Source organism: Ranitomeya imitator, chromosome 3 (genome assembly GCF_032444005.1).
Source record: "Ranitomeya imitator isolate aRanImi1 chromosome 3, aRanImi1.pri, whole genome shotgun sequence".
NCBI lineage: Eukaryota > Metazoa > Chordata > Amphibia > Anura > Dendrobatidae > Ranitomeya > Ranitomeya imitator.
Window position 1 is genome coordinate 512,238,963 of NC_091284.1, and position 21,894 is coordinate 512,260,856.

A 21,894-nucleotide genomic window follows, 5' to 3' on the forward strand; every position below is an offset into this window, starting at 1 on the left:
ATTTTCAGAAAGGGTCTCTCTGAAGCCCTTAAAGATTTCATGGTGGGATTTCCCATGCCTGCTGGTCTGAATGAGTCTATGTCTTTGGCCATTCAGATCGATCGACGCTTGCGTGAGCGTAAAGCTGTGCACCATTTGGCGATATTATCTGAGCATAGACCTGAGCCTATGCAATGTGATAGGACTTTAACCAGAGCTGAACGGCAAGAACACAGACGTCGGAATGGGCTGTGTTTTTACTGTGGAGATTCCACTCATGCTATCTCCGATTGTCCTAAGCGCACTAAGCGTTTCGCTAGGTCTGCCACCATTGGTACGGTACAGACGAAATTTCTTTTGTCCGTTACTCTGATTTGCTCTTTGTCATCCTATTCTGTTATGGCATTTGTGGATTCAGGTGCTGCCCTGAATTTGATGGACTTGGAGTTTGCTAGGCGCTGTGGTTTTTTCTTGGAGCCCTTGCAGTATCCTATTCCATTGAGAGGAATTGATGCTACGCCTTTGGCCAAGAATAAGCCCCAGTACTGGACCCAATTGACCATGTGCATGGCTCCTGCACATCAGGAGGATATTCGCTTTTTGGTGTTGCATAATCTGCATGATGTGGTCGTTTTGGGGTTGCCATGGCTACAGGTCCATAATCCAGTATTGGATTGGAAATCTATGTCTGTGTCCAGCTGGGGTTGTCAGGGGGTACATGGTGATTTTCCATTTTTGTCTATTTCGTCATCCACCCCTTCTGAAGTCCTGGAGTTTTTGTCGGATTACTGGGATGTATTTGATGAGCCCAAATCCAGTGCCCTACCTCCTCATAGGGATTGCGATTGTGCTATCAATTTGATTCCTGGTAGTAAGTTTCCTAAGGACCGACTGTTCAATTTATCTGTGCCAGAACACGCCGCTATGCGGAGTTATATAAAGGAATCCTTGGAGAAGGGTCATATTCGCCCGTCGTCGTCACCATTGGGAGCAGAGTTCTTTTTTGTGGCCAAGAAGGATGGTTCTTTGAGACCTTGTATTGATCCTCCTGCCCCGGTGTTGGTTGAGGGGGAGTTGGAGTATGTGGTGGAGAAGATTTTGGATTCTCGTATTTCGAGACGGAAACTCCAGTACCTGGTCAAGTGGAAGGGTTATGGTCAGGAAGATAATTCCTGGGTCTTTGCCTCTGATGTTCATGCTGCCGATCTGGTTCGTGCCTTTCATTTGGCTCGTCCTGGTCGGCCTGGGGGCTCTGGTGAGGGTTCGGTGACCCCTCCTCAAGGGGGGGTACTGTTGTGAATTCTGTTGTTAAGCTCCCTCCTGTGGTCATGAATGGTACTTCGGCTGGTTCTGTCCATGGGCTTCCTCTGGTGGTTGTGAGTGGGGCGGCGGCTTCTGAGGTTCCTTCCACAGGTGACGAGGTTGATTCGTTGGCTGGCTGCTCTATTTAACTCCACCTAGATCATTGCTCCATGCCACCTGTCAATGTTCCAGTATTGGTCTAGTTCGCTCCTGGATCGTTCTTGTGACTTGTCTTCCCAGCAGAAGCTAAGTTCCTGCTTGTTTTTCTCTGTTTGCTATTTTTTCTGTCCAGCTTGCTATTTTGATTTTTGTTTTGCTTGCTGGAAGCTCTGGGACGCAGAGGGAGCGCCTCCGCACCGTGAGTCGGTGCGGAGGGTCTTTTTGCGCCCTCTGCGTGGTCTTTTTGTAGTTTTTTGTGCTGACCGCAAAGTTACCTTTCCTATCCTCTGTCTGTTCAGTAAGTCGGGCCTCACTTTGCTAAATCTATTTCATCTCTGTGTTTGTAATTTTCATCTTAACTCACTGTCATTATATGTGGGGGGCTGCCTGTTCCTTTGGGGAAGGTAGGCTTTATTTTTCTATCTTTAGGGCTAGCTAGTTCCTTAGGCTGTGACGAGGCGCCTAGGGAGCGTCAGGAGCGCTCCACGGCTATTTCTAGTGTGTGTGATAGGATTAGGGATTGCGGTCAGCAGAGTTCCCACGTCTCAGAGCTTGTCCTGTATTATTAGTAACTATCAGGTCATTCCGTGTGCTCTTAACCACCAGGTCCATTATTGTCCTCACCACCAGGTCATAACAACTGTGTTCTCGTGACATATTGTACTTCATTATAGTGGTAAAATTTCTTTGATTTTGCGTTCTTTTATTTGTGAAAAAAACAGAAATTTGGCGAAAATTTAGAAAATTTTGCAATTTTCCAAATTTGAATTTTCATGCCCTTAAATCACAGAGATATGTTACAAAAAATACTTAACCCCTTTATGACATCTGATGTACTATCACGTCGAGCTGACCTGGGCCTGTATGACCATCAATGGGATAGTACGTAATCACGGGGGAGCGGGGCCGATCATGGCTGATTTCCGGCACTATGTGCCAGCAGTGGTCACGAACCGCTCCAGGCACATTAACCTCCAGAACACTGAGATCAAACATGATCGCAGCGTTCCGGTGCCATAGGGAAGTAACACGCAGGGAGGGGGCGATACTACATAGTGATACTTCATAGTGATATCACACCCTGGGACAATGTAGCAAAGTAATAAAAATAAAATTACACTGTGTAAAAATATTTAATAAAAAAATCCTAAATAAAGAAAAAAATATATATACAGTGCCTTGCGAAAGTATTCGGCTCCCTGGCACTTTTCAATCTTTCCCACATATCATGCTTCAAACATAAAGATACCAAATGTACTTTTTTGGTGAAGAATCAACAACAAGTGGAACAACACAGTTGTGAAGTTGAATGAAATGTATTGGTTATTTTTAATTTTTGTGGAAATTCAAAAACTGAAAAGTGGGGTGTGCAATATTATTTGTGAGAGCGGCTTATCGCCATGGATGTACTATCCCGTCGATGGTCATACGGGCCCAGGTCACCTTGATAGGATAGTACGTCCAATTGCAGAAAGGGGTTAAATAAACATTGTATATCTAGTCTGAACTGGCATTAGCTATCCAGTGCGTAGCTATCCAGTCTTGGAATGCAAATTTTGCATTTTCTTGTAAACGCAGCAGAATTGCAGACAATGTAAAATTTGTTCATTTGTGTATTACGGAATACACCCTTACATGAAAAGTATACTTAAATAGGTTCACTGATGTATATATGTATGTTCATGTAATAATTAAAAATTAAGAATGACTCATACAGTACAGACCAAAAGTTTGGACACACCTTCTCATTTAAAGATTTTTCTGTATTTTCAAGACTGTGAAAATTGTAAATTCACACTGAAGGCATCAAAACAATGAATTAACACATGTGGAATTATATACTTAACAAAAAAGTGTGAAACAACTGAAATTATGTCTTACATTCTGGGTTCTTCAAAGTAGCCACCTTTTGCTATGATGACTGCTTTGCAAACTCTTGGCATTCTCTTGATGAGCTTCAAGAGGTAGTCATCGGGAATGGTTTGCAATTCACAGGTGTGCCCTGTCAGGTTTAATAAGTGGGATTTCTTGCCTTATAAATAGGGTTGGGACCATCAGTTGTGTTGTGCAGAAGTCTGGTGGATACACAGCTGATAGTCCTACTGAATAGACTGTTAGAATTTGTATTATGGCAAGAAAAAAGCAGCTAAGTAAAGAAAAAAGAGTGGCCATCATTACTTTAAGAAATGAAGGCCAGTCAGTCCGAAGAATTGGGAAAACTTTGAAAGTGTCCCCAAGTGCAGTGGCAAAAATCATCAAGTGCTACAAAGAAACTGGCTCACATGATGACTGCCCCAGGAAAGGAAAACCAAGAGTGACCTCTGCTTCCAAGGATAAGTCTCCAGCCTCAGAAATTGCAGGTTAACAGCAGCTCAGATTAGAGACCAGGTCAATGCCACACAGTTCTAGCAGTAGGCACATCTCTACAACTGTTAAGAGGAGACTGTGCAGCAGGCCTTCATGGTAAAATAGCTGCTAGGAAAACACTGCTAAGGACAGGCAACAAGCAGAAGAGACTTGTTTTGGCTAAAGAACACAAGGAATGGACATTAGACCAGTAGAAATCTGTGCTTTGGTCTGATGAGTTCATATTTGAGATCTATGGTTCCAACCACCGTGTCTTTGTGCGACGCAGAAAAGGTGAACGGATTGACTCTACATGCCTGGTTCCCACCGTGAAGCATGGAGGAGGAGGTGTGATGGTGTGGGAGTGCTTTGCTGCTGACACTGTTGGGGATTTAATCAAAATTGAAGGCATACTGAACCAGCATGGCTACCACAGCATCTTGCAGAGGCATGCTATTCCATCCGGTTTGCGCTTAGTTGGACCATCATTTATTTTTCAACAGGACAATGACCCCAAACACACCTCCAAGCTGTATAAGGGCTATTTGACCAAGAAGGAGAGTGATGGGTGCTACGACAGATGACCTGGCCTCCAAAGTCACCAGAACTGAACCCAGTCAAGATGATTTGGGGTGAGCTGGACCGCAGAGTGAAGGCAAAAGGGCCAACAAGTGCCAAGCATCTCTGGGAACTCCTTGAAGATTGTTGGAAGACCATTCCCGGTGACTACCTCTTGAAGCTCATCAAGAGAATGCCAAGAGTGTGCAAAGCAGTCATCAAAGCAAAAGGTGGCTACTTTGAAGAACCTAGAATATAAAACATAATTTCAGTTGTTTCACACTTTTTAATAATAATAATAATAATAATAATAATCTTTATTTATATAGTGCCAACATATTTCGCAGCGCTTTACAGTTTAACAATTTCAATCACAACAGTCATAAGTAACAATGTTAACAATACAATAATTACCGTAAAATAAGACGACCCGGCTCATGAGAGCTTACAATCTACAATGAGGTGGGGGAGATGCAAAGTACAGGTGTGTATTTACAATGATGTATTTGCAATGATGGTCCAGCCATCTTCAGGGGGTGGGGGATAGATGGAGATAGTGAATGGGCTACACATACAAACATAAATTGACTGATTAGGGAATGTGATAGGCTGCTCTGAACAAATATGTTTTGAGGGAGCGCCTAAAAGTATGCAAATTGTGGATGGTCCTAATATCTTGGGGTAGATCATTCCAAGGATTGGTGCAGCGTGGGAGAAGTCTTGGAGTCGGGAGTGGGAGGTACGGATTAGTGCAGAGGTTAGTCAAAAGTCGTTTGCAGAGCGCAGTGGTCAGTTAGGCCGATTGACAGAAATGAGGGAGGAGATGTAAGGGGGTGCTGCTCTGTGGAGAGCTTTGTGGGTGAGAACAAGTACTTTGAATTGTATGCTGTAATGACTGGCGAAGAGCGGACACGTCTGAATACGGATTAGCTAGGTGGACAACCCTGGCTGCTGCATTAAGGATAGAATGAAGAGGGGAAAGTTGAGTGACAGGGAGGCCAATTAATAGAGTATTACAGTAGTCCAGGCGGGAGTGGATAAGGACAACAGTGAAGGTTTTTGTTGTTTCCATGGTGAGAAAAGGGCAGATTCTTGAGATGTTCTTTAGGTGTAAGCGGCAAGAGCGGGCAAGAGATTGTATATGGGAAGTGAAGGAGAGATCAGAGTCAAATATAACACCCAGACAGTTGGCGGGGTGTTATTATAGTGCCATGTTAAGTATATAATTCCACATGTGTTAATTCATAGTTCTGATGCCTTCAGTGTGAATGTACAATTTTCATAGTCATGAAAATACAGAAAAATCTTTAAATGAGAAGGTGTGTCCAAACTTTTGGTCTGTACTGTATACTAAAAGAATACTTTGTTGTATTGTTTCATTGAAAGACAATAAACATATATAAGTGAAACATAGAAAAAATACAAAGTATGATAATACCAGGAATGTTGTTCTCTGTAATCCTTACAGCATAGGTATGAATGTTTACTCTAGGGGAAAATCAAAAGAGTGGTAGAGTAAGGAGTGCGTGTAAGTAATTCAATATGAGTTAAATATAATTCACATGAATTTCCAAACCAGGATGGAGGAAAACCAAAATCTTAGTCCATGCCCTAATAGTCAATCCATCAGTACATCCCCTGGAATACATACTTCTGTTCAGAAATAGTCTAGATAACATTACAAGCATGGTATGTCTAATATTGTATAAGTAAAATGAACAGATTGTAGTCTAAATGTCAGCATGATTTATAAATGTCTTTGATATGTCCAATCAACAATTTATGGACCTGTCCCATTGCTTAAAGTCACAAACACTCCAAAATATTTACATAGTTGAATGCAATGTGGTATCTATTTTATATAATCATGTGTACAATTTTAGGAAAGTCTTGAGCTGCGAGTTTTCTTTGAATGGTGTATTTTTATATTCATAGATTTACTCTATTATTATTGGTCTTGAACAAGCAAATCTATAAATGATATTAAATATGTAAATGTCATACAAAGCCAACATTTTATACTGATTTTTTATCATTTAAATAAGGAAAATCAATGAAAAAATACATAGGCTAAGTGTTCCTTACCCGACAACTGAGATGCAGTACTGTGTGTTGCTTGGCTTTCTACATATTCTGAAAGAAAGTCAAAATTATATTTGTCATTCATAAATCCCAAAAATGTGCATATTTCAATTTTTGGCACACTGTACGGTACTTCTAAACATGAATGATAACCTTGTGTTGTTAGAAAGGTATGTCTAGTAGTTCAACAATTACTTTTTTTTGTAAAGTATTGCTAATACAACAATTGGGATACATGTATTTAATTGCATTTATATGTACTCTATCAATGAGATCTAAGCAGTAAGGCAACATCCTATTCACTTTAGATGCAGTACGTCTAAGGCCGGCCTCACACTCAGCGTATAAAAATATGGTCCGTAATTTACGGCCATAATATGCAGAAAAGTCCCCAAAATAGTGGTCCGTATCTCATCCGTAGGCAGGGTGTGTCAGCGTATTTTGCGCATGGCATCCTCCGTATGTAATCCGTATGGCATCCGTACTGCGTGATTTTCTCGCAGGCTTGCAAAACCGACATATGGACATACAATTGATCCATGTTCTCAAAAAATCGTAAAAACATATATACTGTCTCTCTCTCTCTCTCTCTCTCTATATATATATGTATGTCAGTGAGACACATATATATATATTAATATAGCATACAGCGCTAGATATCTTAAAAGCCGGTAATTCAATGATATGAGACATGGTTTACATACAGTAAACCATCTCATACCCCTTTTTTTGCATATTCCACACTACTAATGTTAGTAGTGTGCATGTGCAAAATTTGAGCGCTCTATTAAATTTAAGGGTTAAATCGCGGAAAAAATTGGCGTGGGCTCCCGCGCAATTTTCTCCGCCAGAGTGGTAAAGCCAGTGACTGAGGGCAGATATTAATAGCCTGGAGAGGGTCCATGGTTATTGCCCCCCCCCCCGGCTAAAAACATCTGCCCTTCAGCCACCCCAGAAAAGGCACATCTGGAAGATGCACCTATTCTGGCACTTGGCCACTCTCTTCCCACTCCCGTGTAGCAGTAGGATATGGGGTAATGAAGGGTTAATGTCACCTTGCTATTGTGAGGTGACATTAAGCCTAATTAATAATGGAGAGGCGTCAATTATGACACCTATCCATTATTAATCCAATTGTATGAAATGGTTCAAAAAAACACACACACACATTCTTACAAAGTCTTTTAATGAAATAAAAACACAGGTTGTTTTAGTATTTTATTATACTGCTAATCCACCTGAAGACCCTTGTCACCTGGAACAAATGTAAAAAAAAAACAAACAACCATATTCCATACCTTCCGGTGATCAGTCCCGTCCCACGCTGTAAATCCATCTGAAGGGGTTAACTAATTTTACAAGCAGAAGCCTGCTAATGCAGCTGTGCTCCTGCCTGTAAACCCCCGGGGAATGAATGGAATGTAGGTCAATGACCTGTATTTACCTTCAGTAGCGGTGATGCGCCCTCTGTTGGATGTCCTCATATGAACTCGAGCCTGGGAACTTTTCAGAATATTTTCCCAGACTCGAGTTCCCAAATTTTGCACATACACACTACTAACATTAGTAGTGTGGAATATGCAAAAAAAAGGGATATGAGATGGTTTACTGTATGTAAACCATGTCTCATATCATGTTGGGTTTGGGAAGGAGATAGCAAAAGCCGGCAATTGAATTACCTACCGGCTTTTAAGCTATCTAGCGCTGTATGAAATATTAATATATATACATATATGTGTCTCACTGACACATATATATATACAGTGGGGCAAAAAAGTATTTAGTCAGTCAGCAATAGTGCAAGTTCCACCACTTAAAAAGATGAGAGGCGTCTGTAATTTACATCATAGGTAGACCTCAACTATGGGAGACAAACTGAGAAAAAAAAATCCAGAAAATCACACTGTCTGTTTTTTTAACATTTTATTTGCATGTTATGGTGGAAAATAAGTATTTGGTCAGAAACAAACAATCAAGATTTCTGGCTCTCACAGACCTGTAACTTCTTCTTTAAGAGTCTCCTCTTTCCTCCACTCATTACCTGTAGTAATGGCACCTGTTTAAACTTGTTATCAGTACATGTCCGGGCCCGTCTGAAGTTTGCTAGAGAGCATTTGGATGATCCAGAGGAGTTTTGGGAGAATGTATAAAAAGACACCTGTGCACACCCTCAAACAGTCTGACTCCAAACTCCACTATGGTGAAGACCAAAGAGCTGTCAAAGAACACCAGAAACAAAATTGTAGCCCTGCACCAGGCTGGGAAGACTGAATCTGCAATAGTCAACAAGCTTGGAGTGAAGAAATCAACAGTGGGAGCAATAATTAGAAAATGGAAGACATACAAGACCACTGATAATCTCCCTCGATCTGGGGCTCCACGCAAAATCCCACCCCGTGGGGTCAGAATGATCACAAGAACGGTGAGCAAAAATCCCAGAACCACGCGGGGGGACCTAGTGAATGAACTGCAGAGAGCTGGGACCAATGTAACAAGGCCTACCATAAGTAACACACTACGCCACCATGGACTCAGATCCTGCAGTGCCAGACGTGTCCCACTGCTTAAGCCAGTACATGTCCGGGCCCGTCTGAAGTTTGCTAGAGAGCATTTGGATGATCCAGAGGAGTTTTGGGAGAATGTCCTATGGTCTGATGAAACCAAACTGGAACTGTTTGGTAGAAACACAACTTGTCGTGTTTGGAGGAAAAAGAATACTGAGTTGCATCCATCAAACACCATACCTACTGTAAAGCATGGTGGTGGAAACATCATGCTTTGGGGCTGTTTCTCTGCAAAGGGGCCAGGACGACTGATCCGGGTACATGAAAGAATGAATGGGGCCATGTATCATGAGATTTTGAGTGCAAACCTCCTTCCATCAGCAAGGGCATTGAAAATGAAACGTGGCTGGGTCTTTCAACATGACAATGATCCAAAGCACACCGCCAGGGCAACGAAGGAGTGGCTTCGTAAGAAGCATTTCAAGGTCCTGGAGTGGCCTAGCCAGTCTCCAGATCTCAACCCTATAGAAAACCTTTGGAGGGAGTTGAAAGTCCGTGTTGCCAAGCGAAAAGCCAAAAACATCACTGCTCTAGAGGAGATCTGCATGGAGGAATGGGCCAACATACCAACAACAGTGTGTGGCAACCTTGTGAAGACTTACAGAAAACGTTTGACCTCTGTCATTGCCAACAAAGGATATATTACAAAGAATTGAGATGAAATTTGGTTTCTGACCAAATACTTATTTTCCACCATAATATGCAAATAAAATGATAAAAAAACAGACAATGTGATTTTCTGGATTTTTTTTTCTCAGTTTGTCTCCCATAGTTGAGGTCTACCTATGATGTAAATTACAGACGCCTCTCATCTTTTTAAGTGGTGGAACTTGCACTATTGCTGACTGACTAAATACTTTTTTGCCCCACTGTATATATATATATATATATATATATATATACCCCTATACTATGTGTAGACATTTATTATAGCTATTCTATTCTAACCTGTCAGTGTGATTTTACTGTACACCGCACTGAATTACCGACTTTTCGCTAGGACACCGCTGCGTATTTCTCGCTATTCACACTGTTGGTCCATGTGTAATCCGTATTTTTCTGGCCCCCATAGACTTTCATTGGCGTATTTTTTGCGCAATACGGTGACAAACGCAGCATGCTGCGATTTTCTACGGCCGTAGAAGACCGTATAATACGGATCAGTAAAATACGGCTGATAGGAGCTGGGGCATAGAGAAGCATTGTACCGTATGCAATCCATATTTTCAGCACCTCTCTTACGTCCGTAAAACACGCTAGTGTGAGGCCGGCCTAACGCTAAGAGTTATATCCTTGAGACAATGGGATTTATGGGTTAGCAGCAATTCTGATGTCTAGTACTCTAGATTTTAACATATCCTTTACTGGAAAACAGGAAAAAAAATTCCAAGTGCTATGAATTAGCAAAAAAATGCTATCCCATAGATGTTGTTTGTTTGTTTTTTCACCATGTTCACTAAATGCTAAAACTGACCTGCCATTGTGATTCTTCAGGTCTTTACAAGTTTACAGACACCAAATATGTATAGGTTCTTTTTTATTTAAGTGGTGAAAAAAAATTCCAAAGTTTGTTAAAAAAAAATCGAACGATTTTTTGTGATCTCGAGTTAAGTGAGAGGTTATTTTTTGCGTGCCGAGCTGGTGTTTTTATTGGTACCATTTTGGTGTAGATACTACCTTGTGATCGCCCGTTATTGCATTTTAATGCAATGTTGTGGCGACAAAAAAAAACGTAATTCTGGCGTTTTGACTTTTTTCTCATTACGATGATTGACAACCGTGTTGATTCTTTTCTTATATTGATAGATTGGGCGATTCTGAACGTAGTGATACCAAATATGAATTTGGTTTTTTTGAGGGCTTTTATTTTGAATGGGGCAAAAAGGGAATGATTTGAACATTTATGTATTTTCATTTTTTAATATTTTTTAACATTTTTTTACTTTTTGCATGCTTCAAAAGTCTCCATGGGAGCCTAAAAGCTGCAGTTGCCTGATCGACTCTGCTACATAAAGGCAATGATCAGATCGCCTGTATATAGCAAAAATGCTCACTTGCTATGAGCGCCGACCACCATTCTTGTCTCACAGATTGTGGAGAAGAAAATCTTCCGTAGTCCACTGAGTGAAATTCTAGGCACATTGTGGTACATTATTGGTTCCTAGATGCCTACATATGCTTAAATATCTATCCAGTAAGATCTTATGGGTAGGGACCGTTCTCCATTTATCTCTCTGTTTATTCACCAGTGTTGAATCGATTACATGTAATTTCTCTTGCTAGTTGCTTCCTCAGTTGTGTAAGGCTTTATTATTATATTTACACTACACAATTTAACAATAAAATCACAGATTATGGTTTCGCAGTATGGATTTTTGGTACTATTATGAGCATATGTCTTTATACAAAATAGTGCTTATGGGAAATGTGGATGCTGGATGAAAAATACGTATTATATGAGTAAAGACCATTTCAAATGAAGATCAATTACCAACATCATGCCTCTTTTTAGACTCCTGAATGGTAAATTTACATTAACCATGGTTATGACACTGGTTAAAAGAAATATCTGTCAGTTATCGGAAAACAATAGATACAGCAGTAATTCCACTTGTTACATGTAAGTATTAGCATTGTCGTTATATATTAACCTTAATGTACATGTCTTTCTTGCAGTGAAAAAACTTAACATGAAGGCCCACATTAACATCACTGGTGATACACTGACAATGAAATTTCACCGGCCAAACCAAAATATCAAGCTAGAAGGCTTCATTCTGGGATATGGTAGCAATTACTTTTCAAACCAGTATATCCAATGGCCAGATAATGGGAAGTCATATATAACAGATGTTGGTAAGTTGTTCTTTTTTAATGAAAATATATTATCTATCATTTATAGTATTTTGCCATAGGACAAAGTTTCCCAAGGAAGTTGGTTGTATATTATGCTAATCACAAGTAATAGGATTTGTATGGTGCAATGAAAAGGGTTTTTTAATATTAAAATGAGTTAGTGGTGCTTGTTGAGCTCTAAAAAACTGCATATAGATAAATACCTGTCATATGTGCAGTAAGTTGACCATGAATATGACTCTACAGAATAACTTGACTTCTCAAAACCAACTGTTTTGTAAGAGAAATAGATTGGTCTCATTTAAAGTTTGTGTGTATAAGCTGTAAGGTGTAAACATAAAGATGGATATATCTTGGGGTAGAAACTGTTTTCCATCATTTTTTTATAGTTCAATTTCCACTCATTTATTTGATGACTGCTCTGTAAAGCATTATTATGTCATGGGACCTTCCTTGGTAGCAGAAAATATTTTTTTCTGTCATGCATGTTGCCAAAGCTGTGACTCTCAGCAAAGTTGTGGTTGGGCTGCTTTAGTTTTGAGCAGCTGGATAGAAAAATATTAATCATTTACATCCCTTGTACCCGTGGTCTGTGGAAGTGACTATAGACACCCGTGTTCTCAGACAATATTACACATCTTGCACTTATAGCCGCATTTAAAGTAGAAAGTTTACAACTAAAGTTATGTTTTATTGGACAATTAAGTAAGCCTTCAAAATAAGTTTGATTTCTTCATCACTATGTTGTTATTCATGATGTAGCCAGCTTGACTCCAAACCACATTGTTTCATACACAACACAGGCATTGGAGGGTTTGGACCCACTGTGCAACTGGCCGGTCTTACCCTGGAGGGGTTACCTGGCCTTCACTAGCACCTCTGATAGTTAGGATAGCCTTGGGCCACAGGATAGAAACCAGATACCACTCCGACCCATGGTTAGAGCAGATATACGAGGTACAGAAGGGGAGAGACAGAAGCGTAGTCAGAAGGTTCAGGGTCGGGGCACGCAGCACTGGTTCAGGATACATACGTAGCCGAGGTCAGGAGCAGAGAGATAAGACAGGGCAAGAAGACCAGCCGGGTCAGTAATGGGAGGGATAAGCAACAAAACTCCTTGACTGGGAACTAGATGCTAGTAGAAAACTGGAAACTTAGCTTAGGCAAAAGTGTAGAGTCCAGAGATGCTTGATATAGCACTTGCTGGTTGGTGATTGGCTGGGGAACCCGACCCTCAAGGACACAGCTGGGTTAAATTCCTGCAGAATCTGGCTGTGCCCATCTATAACCATGTGGAAACAGGATACAGATGCAGCAATGCTGTAGGTTACTGTGGAGATATGGCCGCTTAATAAAGACTATGGGATGAATGGAGCGGAGTCAACAGCTCTAAGACATAGAGACTTTTTCCAGCACGGAGTACCAGTTACATCAATATTATTGTAATTTAATAGTTAATTTGCTTGATGTTTATTAGTTATTTGCTTGCTCATCAATTCATCCTCAGGAATCAATGTTTCGATTCAGTGGCAGCCATCAGAGGAAGGCAAGCAGGCTAGATCTTATGTAAACCTAAGGCCAGACTCTATCAATCTCATCTGTATCAAGGTCTCACTCCGATTGTACGCCCAAACCTAGGCCCATTGTGTGGTTGGGGATAGAAGACCCAAGGGAGCCGTCAGGATGGGAGGTCTCACATACAGTCCCAGCTATGGAATATGCTTTGTTCTGTGATCTAAAGGAAAATGTTTAAGGAGGATGGAGAAAAAGACAGAGTTGAATCAGGCAGTTGTTGGAGGGACTTTGAAGTGAGAGGATCCAATATGGGATGGATGGATGGTCTATGGAGTTCTGGAGATCGGTTGCCGGCTGGAGGGGTATCCATGAGCAGAGGTTGTGATATCCATCATTAGGAGGAACATAGGCTGAGACTGCACACTATACCGGCTGGAGATACCAAAAGCTGTGGGCCATCCAAAAGTTGGGAGACAGTGGGTATCACCTGGAATGGGGCCAGTGGAAGTACCGTTCTCAGATTGGGAACTTGTGGACTGAGGACATTGTATTTTGGCCATCTACATGGATTTGTTGAACAATCATGGATGTATAGAATAAAGATAGTTGCATTGTTAACCTGCCTAGGTGATTTTTATAACCCACAACATCAGATCCTCGCAATTACAAACTCAGTGAGTCAACCTGACATGAAGAGAAGGCATGCGAGTTACTGAGGTGACAGTACCCCCCCTTACGCCACCCCTTTTTTGTGTCCAGACAAGCAGAGGCTCTTCTCAAAAATGGCAGGGGCGAATATGCTTTCAGCAGACTCTCCAGATCTCTCTTTTGAGCCAAAGTTCTTCACTTCACATCTGAGGGAATCACAGGGACAGGTGGAACTGACAGAGCAAAAGGGACCCAGCAGAATTGTTTCTGGAGGAAACTTTTAAATAACTCATGAAAGAATAAAGTTGTGTTAAAACCAAGCACACCATTGTTTTTCCTGTGAAATTCTCAATCAGTTTGATGTGTCACATGGCCCTCTTCCCATTGGAAAAAATAAAGTTGGATCCAAAATGGCCGACTTCAAAATGGCCACCATTGTCACCACCCATCTTGAAAAGTTTCCCCCTCCCATATACTAATGTGCCACAAACAGGAAGTTGATATCACCAACCATTTCCATTTTATTTAGGTGTATCCAACCTAACAGAAAACAACCTCAAAACATTTTTGAACACCCACCATATTTGACTGTAGGTACGGTGTTCTTTTCTAAACAGTAGAATGTTGTGCTTTTCCAAAAGCTCTATTTTGGTCTCATCTGTGCTCAAGAAGCTTTTGCAAAAGGATTTTGGCTTACTCATGTACATTTTGGCTAATTGCAGTCTAACTTTTGAATGTTTCTATGTCAACAATGCAGTTCTCTTGGGTCTCCTGACATAGCATTTCATTCAAAGGTCAAGATACAGTAGTTCGCGCTGACACTGATGCACCCTGAGTCTGCAGGACAGCATAAATTTCTTTGGAACTTGATTGGGGCTGCTTATCCACCAGCCGAACTTTCCTGCATTGCAACCTTTAATAAATTTTTCTCTTCTGTCCATGTCCAGGGAAATAAGCTGCAGTGATATGGGTTATACACATCTTGATTATGTTGCATACCATAGACAAAGGAACATCAAGATCTCTGGAAATGGATTTGTAACCTTTAGATTGTTGACAGTTCCCTTCTCCTCTTTCTGTTCTCCATGCTTAGAGTGTCAAACACAGACACAATGCAAAGATTGAGCCAACTTCTCCCCTTTTTTCTGGTTTCAGGTGTGATTTTCATATTGCCCTCACTTGTTACTTGTCACAGGTGAGTTTGAACGAACATCACATATGCTTGAAACAAAGTTGTTTACACAATTTTGGAAAGGTGCTAACACTTTTGTCTACACCATTTTTTGGCGTTTAGTGTGAAATTATGTCCAATTTGCCTTTTTTTCCTGTTTTTTTGTGTTGTTGCAATACACAGCAACACATGTTTTCACAAAATGGTGTATGGGAGTAGTGTAGCACCATTTATTGTTCTTGAATATGACAATTTCACATAGGCCCTGAGTACTTACCTTTTGCAGGATCCAAAAGGATTTACAATGCTTTACTTAAACTAAAGCTCCCCCCTCCCACTTACGGGCATGAAGGTTTTTGAAACATTAGGAAATCTATATCTTTACTAATGAAATTTGTTGCTCCATTACTGAAAAAAAAATCTATTTTTTATTCCACCTGCAAATGAAAATCACTTCCGAAGCCTCTGTCTCCCCGACACTGTTGTGATTACTAGAAGAAGTGTTATTTATGCAAGTTTAACTATTAATGGATTCAGGGGTTACCTTTTAACAGAAGTCAGATCTGTTTGGGCAACTTTCCAGAATGAGAATAAAGTTTTCATTTTTTATATTGTAAGAGGGAAAAACAAACAACACTGACTATGTATTCACTACATTTGCGATATTACTAAGAAATAATATATTTTCAAAGCAAATACACATGCTTAGCCTTGATGATCCATGCTTTGTCCTGGGCAGGTTAAGACTAAGATCCATGCTATGCTCTTAAATAAATGTCTTTGCAACAGACCAGTTATAAATTACTCAAGACTTGACCTGTCCAAGATTGCAGGATTCCATTTTTGTTTTGACCTTTTTCTGGTGAGCCTTAGATCTTTGTTCGTTGCACATAAACATCTGTATCTACCCTTTGCATAATGATAGAGGGGATGATTGAAATTAAATCGCTTAAGGTTACAAAGTTAGTATGAGGCATGTTGCTATCTACTCTATGCCTGCAGGCATATCAAATTATCACATGTCCATTGATCTAAATTTGCTACTTTCCCGAAAGATTAGTGACTGACCTGCTGACCTTAACACAGTGTCCTGAAGGTACAGTGCAGATAATCAGGCCGCAATGGTTGCTTTAGAATGTTCATTACAAATTATATAGAATAGTGCATGGGTCAGCAACCTGCTGTTATGAAACTGAACTAAACTGACTCTTGATAGTAATGAAAAAGAACATAAACTAATTTTTGTAGTTGGACAAATATGGTACTTATGTGATCATTACTGAGGGATTAACTACTGACACTTGAAAAAAGTACCATAACAGCAGGAGACCATGGATCTTTAACACTGGCAAAAAATGCCAATTATTTCCATTCAGAATCTTGTACATTGTACTTTGATTTATGGATATGTAACACGGAAATTCCAGCTGGCTCGCTTTCTGTAGTCACCTGCAAGCTATTAAATGACTGATGATGCAGTTAGCAAACAGCTAAAGTTGTAGTGCATAAAATGTACTGGATATGATTGAAATCATTTTCCATTCAATGTGCTTATACAGATGAGCATATAATCAGAGTCTATGTGCTGTCCGTGTGCACCACAGACCGCACACAAAGAGCCTATGGACCCATTGTAGCCAGTGTGCTAGTGCGCATGGCTGATGTTCCTCAAAGACCAATGATCTGCACGGAAAGAAATCACAGCATGCATTATTATTATCCGATTAACACAGCAGTCTAGTACATGTAATTATCAATCAGCTCCTGCACTTACCGACTATGTGGACGGGCAGCTACAAGTGAGCCCATCACAACTGAAATTTGCAGATGTGACAGACCCGCGTTTTATTACAGTTGTCTGTATCCGGCCTTCAGATAATCTCACATTATCAAATCGGATCTAATGCAGTTCATCCATATAACTTTTCACAGATAAATTGCAATTTACATAGGAAACTGTTTCTGGTCTTGTAAAGTTTATTCACTGCTTATGTATAAAAAAGGATTGCAATGCGGATAACGTACAGATTTAATACAAAATCAGGGGATGGTTCAAAACCAAAGTTGAAGTTAATCCTAAATGTTTATTTAATGGAATCCATTTTCCAATATGCTTTACTTATATATGCCTACTGTTCCCACTCCACTCTAACTTCCTGTGCTGTTTTCTTACTTCTGATAATTCACTTGCGCCTCCCATCCTGGGTATTCATAAATGGATAGTCATTAAATACGTGGACATATAGTATGAAATTCACTGTTAGTGTCAGACAACCCCTTTGAGTGAAAAAAAACCCTCAAAGGTAAGCAACCCCTTTAAGGTCCTTTCAGGCATGATCATTTGCTGTTCAAACTGAACTGTGACAGAAGCTTAGGTACAAGCCATAGTTATGTTGTGCATTATGATGCAATGGTCTCAAAATTACAGCAAAAAATGCCCTTACTGACAGATTTCTGAGGTAAACACGTTGATGTATCAGCCTCATAATATGTTTCTTATTGTCTTGACTTCTCCTCAGGTAAAGTACAGCTCAGGTAGGGCTTCCCCTTAGACACACAAAAGTCTATGCTCCCATAGACAGCAGTACATTAACAACAAATGATGCAAAGTGAGTAAAAGCTTGTATTTCTAAAAATCCAAATTTTTAGTCAGGTAGCATGCTACACTATTTGAGATCCATGGATTGCACATGACTGTCCTGCCATGTGTGTGTATTTTATATATATATATATATATATATATATATATATATATATATATATATATATATATATATATATATATATATATATATATGTGTGTATATATAATTGTATTCTCTTTGCCCCTGTAACATAAATATATTGTGATAATTTTGACACTAGATTGTCAAAAGAGCATCCATCTTAAGTATAAACAGGGCAATTGTTCTCTTTAGATTCACCACATGATCACCTCAGAAACTAGACTGAGCACAGAAAACTCCTTTTCTGAGGTAAATGTGACAAAATTCTCTCAGGTACATTTTTTATATTGTATTAGTTTTTTGTGTTTTCCTTCGGTACAGTGAGTTTTAATTTCAGTAACTTACTACCAATGACTTTGCATGAAATTTTATCTAAGTCAGTCACATCAGTTTTTTGCCATCAGTCACAATCCGTTGACTAGACAAAAATTGACGTGACGGATCCGTTTTTTTCGACGGATCCAACTAGGGGGTCTGGCTAAGGGATCCTAAAAAAAAATCGGAGCATACTCAGTTAAAAAAAAAAACAAATCCGTCACCAGATTCCATCATTTGACGAATCCAGTGCCCATAGGCTTCCATTCTAGCAAATGACGAACGGCGATGGATCCGTCGCTGTCCGTTTTTTTGACGGAGACAAAAAACATTACCGTCTCCAGCCGCCGGGCAAACAATTTTCAATGGATCCGGCGAACGACAGATGAGACGTGAGGAAATCCATCGCAATCCTTCGCTATTACAAGTCTATGAGAATAAAACAGATCCGATGGCATCAGTCGCCGGATCCATTTTATCAAAATTCGACGGATTGCGACTGATAGCAAAAAACTGATGTGTGAAAGGGGCCTAAGGATGACATTTTTTATACATTGCATACATATATAAAATGTAACAATTGGCTTTGTCAGCACCACCTAGCATGGCTATATTATTGTACAGTTACAGGTCACAGAATCTATTGCTCCAGTTATATGTAGTCCTCTAGTTTCTTGTGCCTGGTTTGGTCTACTTATCAAAGATGGACATATCATTGGTGCTACCAGTCCGGTCGTTCAAGAGCCCAAAAGTCAAGGGGGCCAATTTCCACCTCCGAAGCAGAATCTTGTTCTAATGATAGTCTATGGGAAATTTATGCTGTGGGGACAGAGTGTCTCCACATCATAATTAGATATGCTGCGGTCTATAAAGACACACCGCATGTGCGTGTATGTAGGTCTGCCGCATGCTTCTCTGCATGCATAGTGGAGATGGGATTTCATGAAATCCCCTCCACTATGCGGTAACATCTGGATGCTGCGGGTTTGATGCTGTGGCTGTTTGCAGCGTCAAACCCGCAGCGTTTACTGACCGTGGAAACACAGTCTAAGATATTAGAACTAGGTAGATGTAGGTGCTATACAATGTACCAAAGTCTTGGGTGCCTTTAGGTTTGCAATTTATCAAATAGAGCAATATGCTGCCCTGAGCATTACACTAATGAATATACTTAAAGGCAACCTGTCAGCAGGATTGTGCACAGTAACCTACAGACCTTGGTCGATGAAATCCATCTTGTGGTTGTTGTTTAATTTTTATTTTCAGTTTTGAGTTAATGATATGATTGTGCTAGTTATCATAATGAATACTATATACCGTATATACTCGAGTATAAGCTGAGATTTTCAGCCCATTTTTTTGGGCTGAAAGTCCCCCTCTCGGCTTATACTCGAGTCATATACCCGGGTGTCAGCAGGGGAGGGAGAGCGGGGGCCGTGTAATCATACTTACCTGCTGCGGCGCGGTCCCTGCAGTCCCTGGCTTCTCCGGCGCTGCAGATTCTTCCTGTACTGAGCGGTCACATGACACCGCTCATTACAGAAATGAATAGGCGGCTCCACCCCCATAGGGGAGGAGCCGCATATTCATTGCTGTAAATGATCGGTGCCATGTGACCGCTCAATTACAGGAAGAAGCTGCAGCGCCGGAGAAGCCAGGGACTGCAGGGACCGCGCCGCAGCAGGTAAGGGGAGCGCAGCGCTATAATTACCTGCTCCTCGCTCCGGTGCGGCTCCGTCTGCAGCGTCCTCTAGCAGTGACGCTCAGGTTAGAGGGTGCTGTGACGTAGTCAGTGCGCGCCCTCTGCTGAGCGTCAGTGCTGGAGACGGAGCCGCACGAGGAGCAGGTAATTATTGAAAGCGCTGGCGTCCTGAGAAGAGAGGTGAGTATGTGATTTTTTTTTTTTATTGCAGCCGCATTCTATATGGCACAGCATTATAAGGAGCACCTATGGGGCCATAATCAAAGGTGCAGAGCATATATGGCACAGCATTATAAGGAGCACCTATAGGGCCATAATCAAAGGTGCAGAGCATATATGGCACAGCATTATAAGGAGCATCTATGGGGCCATAATCAAAGGTGCAGAGCATATATGGCACAGCATTATAAGGAACACCTATGGGGCCATAATCAAAGGTGCAGAGCATATATGGCACAGCATTATAAGGAGCATTTATGGGGCCATAATCAAAGGTGCAGAGCATATATGGCACAGCATTATAAGGGGCATCTATGGGGCCATAATCAACGGTGCAGAGCATTATATATGGCACAGCATTATAAGGAGCATCTATGGGGCCATAATCAACGGTGCAGAGCATTCTATATAGCACAGTTGTATATGGAGCATCTATGGGGAAATAATGAACGGTATGGAGCATCTATTTTTATTTTTGAAATTCACCGGTAGCTGCTGCATTTTCTACCCTAGGCTTATACTCGAGTCAATAAGTTTTCCCAGTTTTTTGTGGCAAAATTAGGGGGGTCGGCTTATACTCGGGTCGGCTTATATTCGAGTATATACGGTATATAAAAAAAAACCCTTCTGCAGGCAGGCCCCGGCGGTGGTACCTACGCTGCAGCACGACCACACATGCAATGTGTATATAATTTATTTGTTTGAGGTTATCCTGAAATTCATAACAACAAAAAATAAATGTTTGAAAATGAGGCAGGTTGACCATTTTCAAACAGAATTTTTTTTATGAATTTCAGGATAACCTTGAACAAATGAATTACACATTACACATGCGATCATCCTGCAGCAGGAGATTTTTTCCCAAGACATATATATACATATATAAATAATTTGGAACACGGTGTATATACTATATATATATCTATAGATATATATACATATATATATATATCTATAGATATATATATATATATATAGACATATATATATATATATATATATATATTGTATATACACCGTGTTCCAAATTATTCTGCAAATTATATTTTTCTCTGATTTTCCTAAATGGTCGGTGCAAATGACAGTCAGCCTAATAAAAATCCTCGCCCTTTAGATTATACATCTAATTTTTTTAAAGAAACCTCAAATGATAACAGTATAATCTCCAAAAGGAATAAAAACTCGAAATGCACTGTTCCAAATTATTAGGCACAGTAGAATTTCTAAACATTTGATATGTTTTAAAGAACTGAAAATGCTTATTTGTGGAATTTGCAGCATTAGGAGGTCACATTCACGGAACAAAAAAAAGCTATTTAACTCCAAAACATCCTAACAGGCCAAGTTACATGTTAACATAGGAACCCTTCTTTGATATCACCTTCACAATTCTTTTATCCATTGAGCTTGTGAGTTTTTGGAGAGTTTCTGCTTGTATTTCTTTGCATGAAGTCAGAATAATAATAATAATCTTTATTTTTATATAGCGCTAACATATTCCGCAGCGCTTTACAGGTTGCACACATTATCTTCGCTGTCCCCGTTGGGGCTCACAATCTAACAATCTAAATTCCCTATCAGTATGTCTTTGGAATGTGGGAGGAAACCGGAGTACCCGGAGGAAACCCACGCAAACACGGAGAGAACATACAAACTCTTTGCAGATGTTGTCCTTAGTGGGGTTTTAGCCCAGGACTCCAGTGCTGCAAGGCTGCTGTGCTAACCACTGCGCCACCGTGCTGCCCCATAACC

The 21,894-nt window shown here is 40.4% G+C and overlaps 1 protein-coding gene and 1 long non-coding RNA gene across 13 annotated transcripts in view; one reads left to right on the forward strand and one right to left on the reverse strand.

Moving 5' to 3' along the window:
• The window catches only part of ABI3BP (ABI family member 3 binding protein), a 746,713-nt gene that overhangs the window by 219,167 nt on the left and 505,652 nt on the right, over positions 1-21,894 (forward strand). For all 12 annotated transcript variants that reach the window (XM_069757702.1, XM_069757705.1, XM_069757707.1 and 9 more), the window contains exon 2: positions 11,667-11,846. In XM_069757702.1, the coding sequence (XP_069613803.1) occupies positions 11,667-11,846 (180 nt within the window). The remainder of the gene's footprint in view (positions 1-11,666; positions 11,847-21,894) is intronic.
• LOC138670410 (uncharacterized) overlaps positions 1-21,894 on the reverse strand; it is a 92,853-nt gene that overhangs the window by 64,115 nt on the left and 6,844 nt on the right. The window contains exon 2 of the long non-coding RNA XR_011319328.1: positions 6,430-6,477. This is a non-coding gene — a long non-coding RNA (uncharacterized lncRNA). The remainder of the gene's footprint in view (positions 1-6,429; positions 6,478-21,894) is intronic.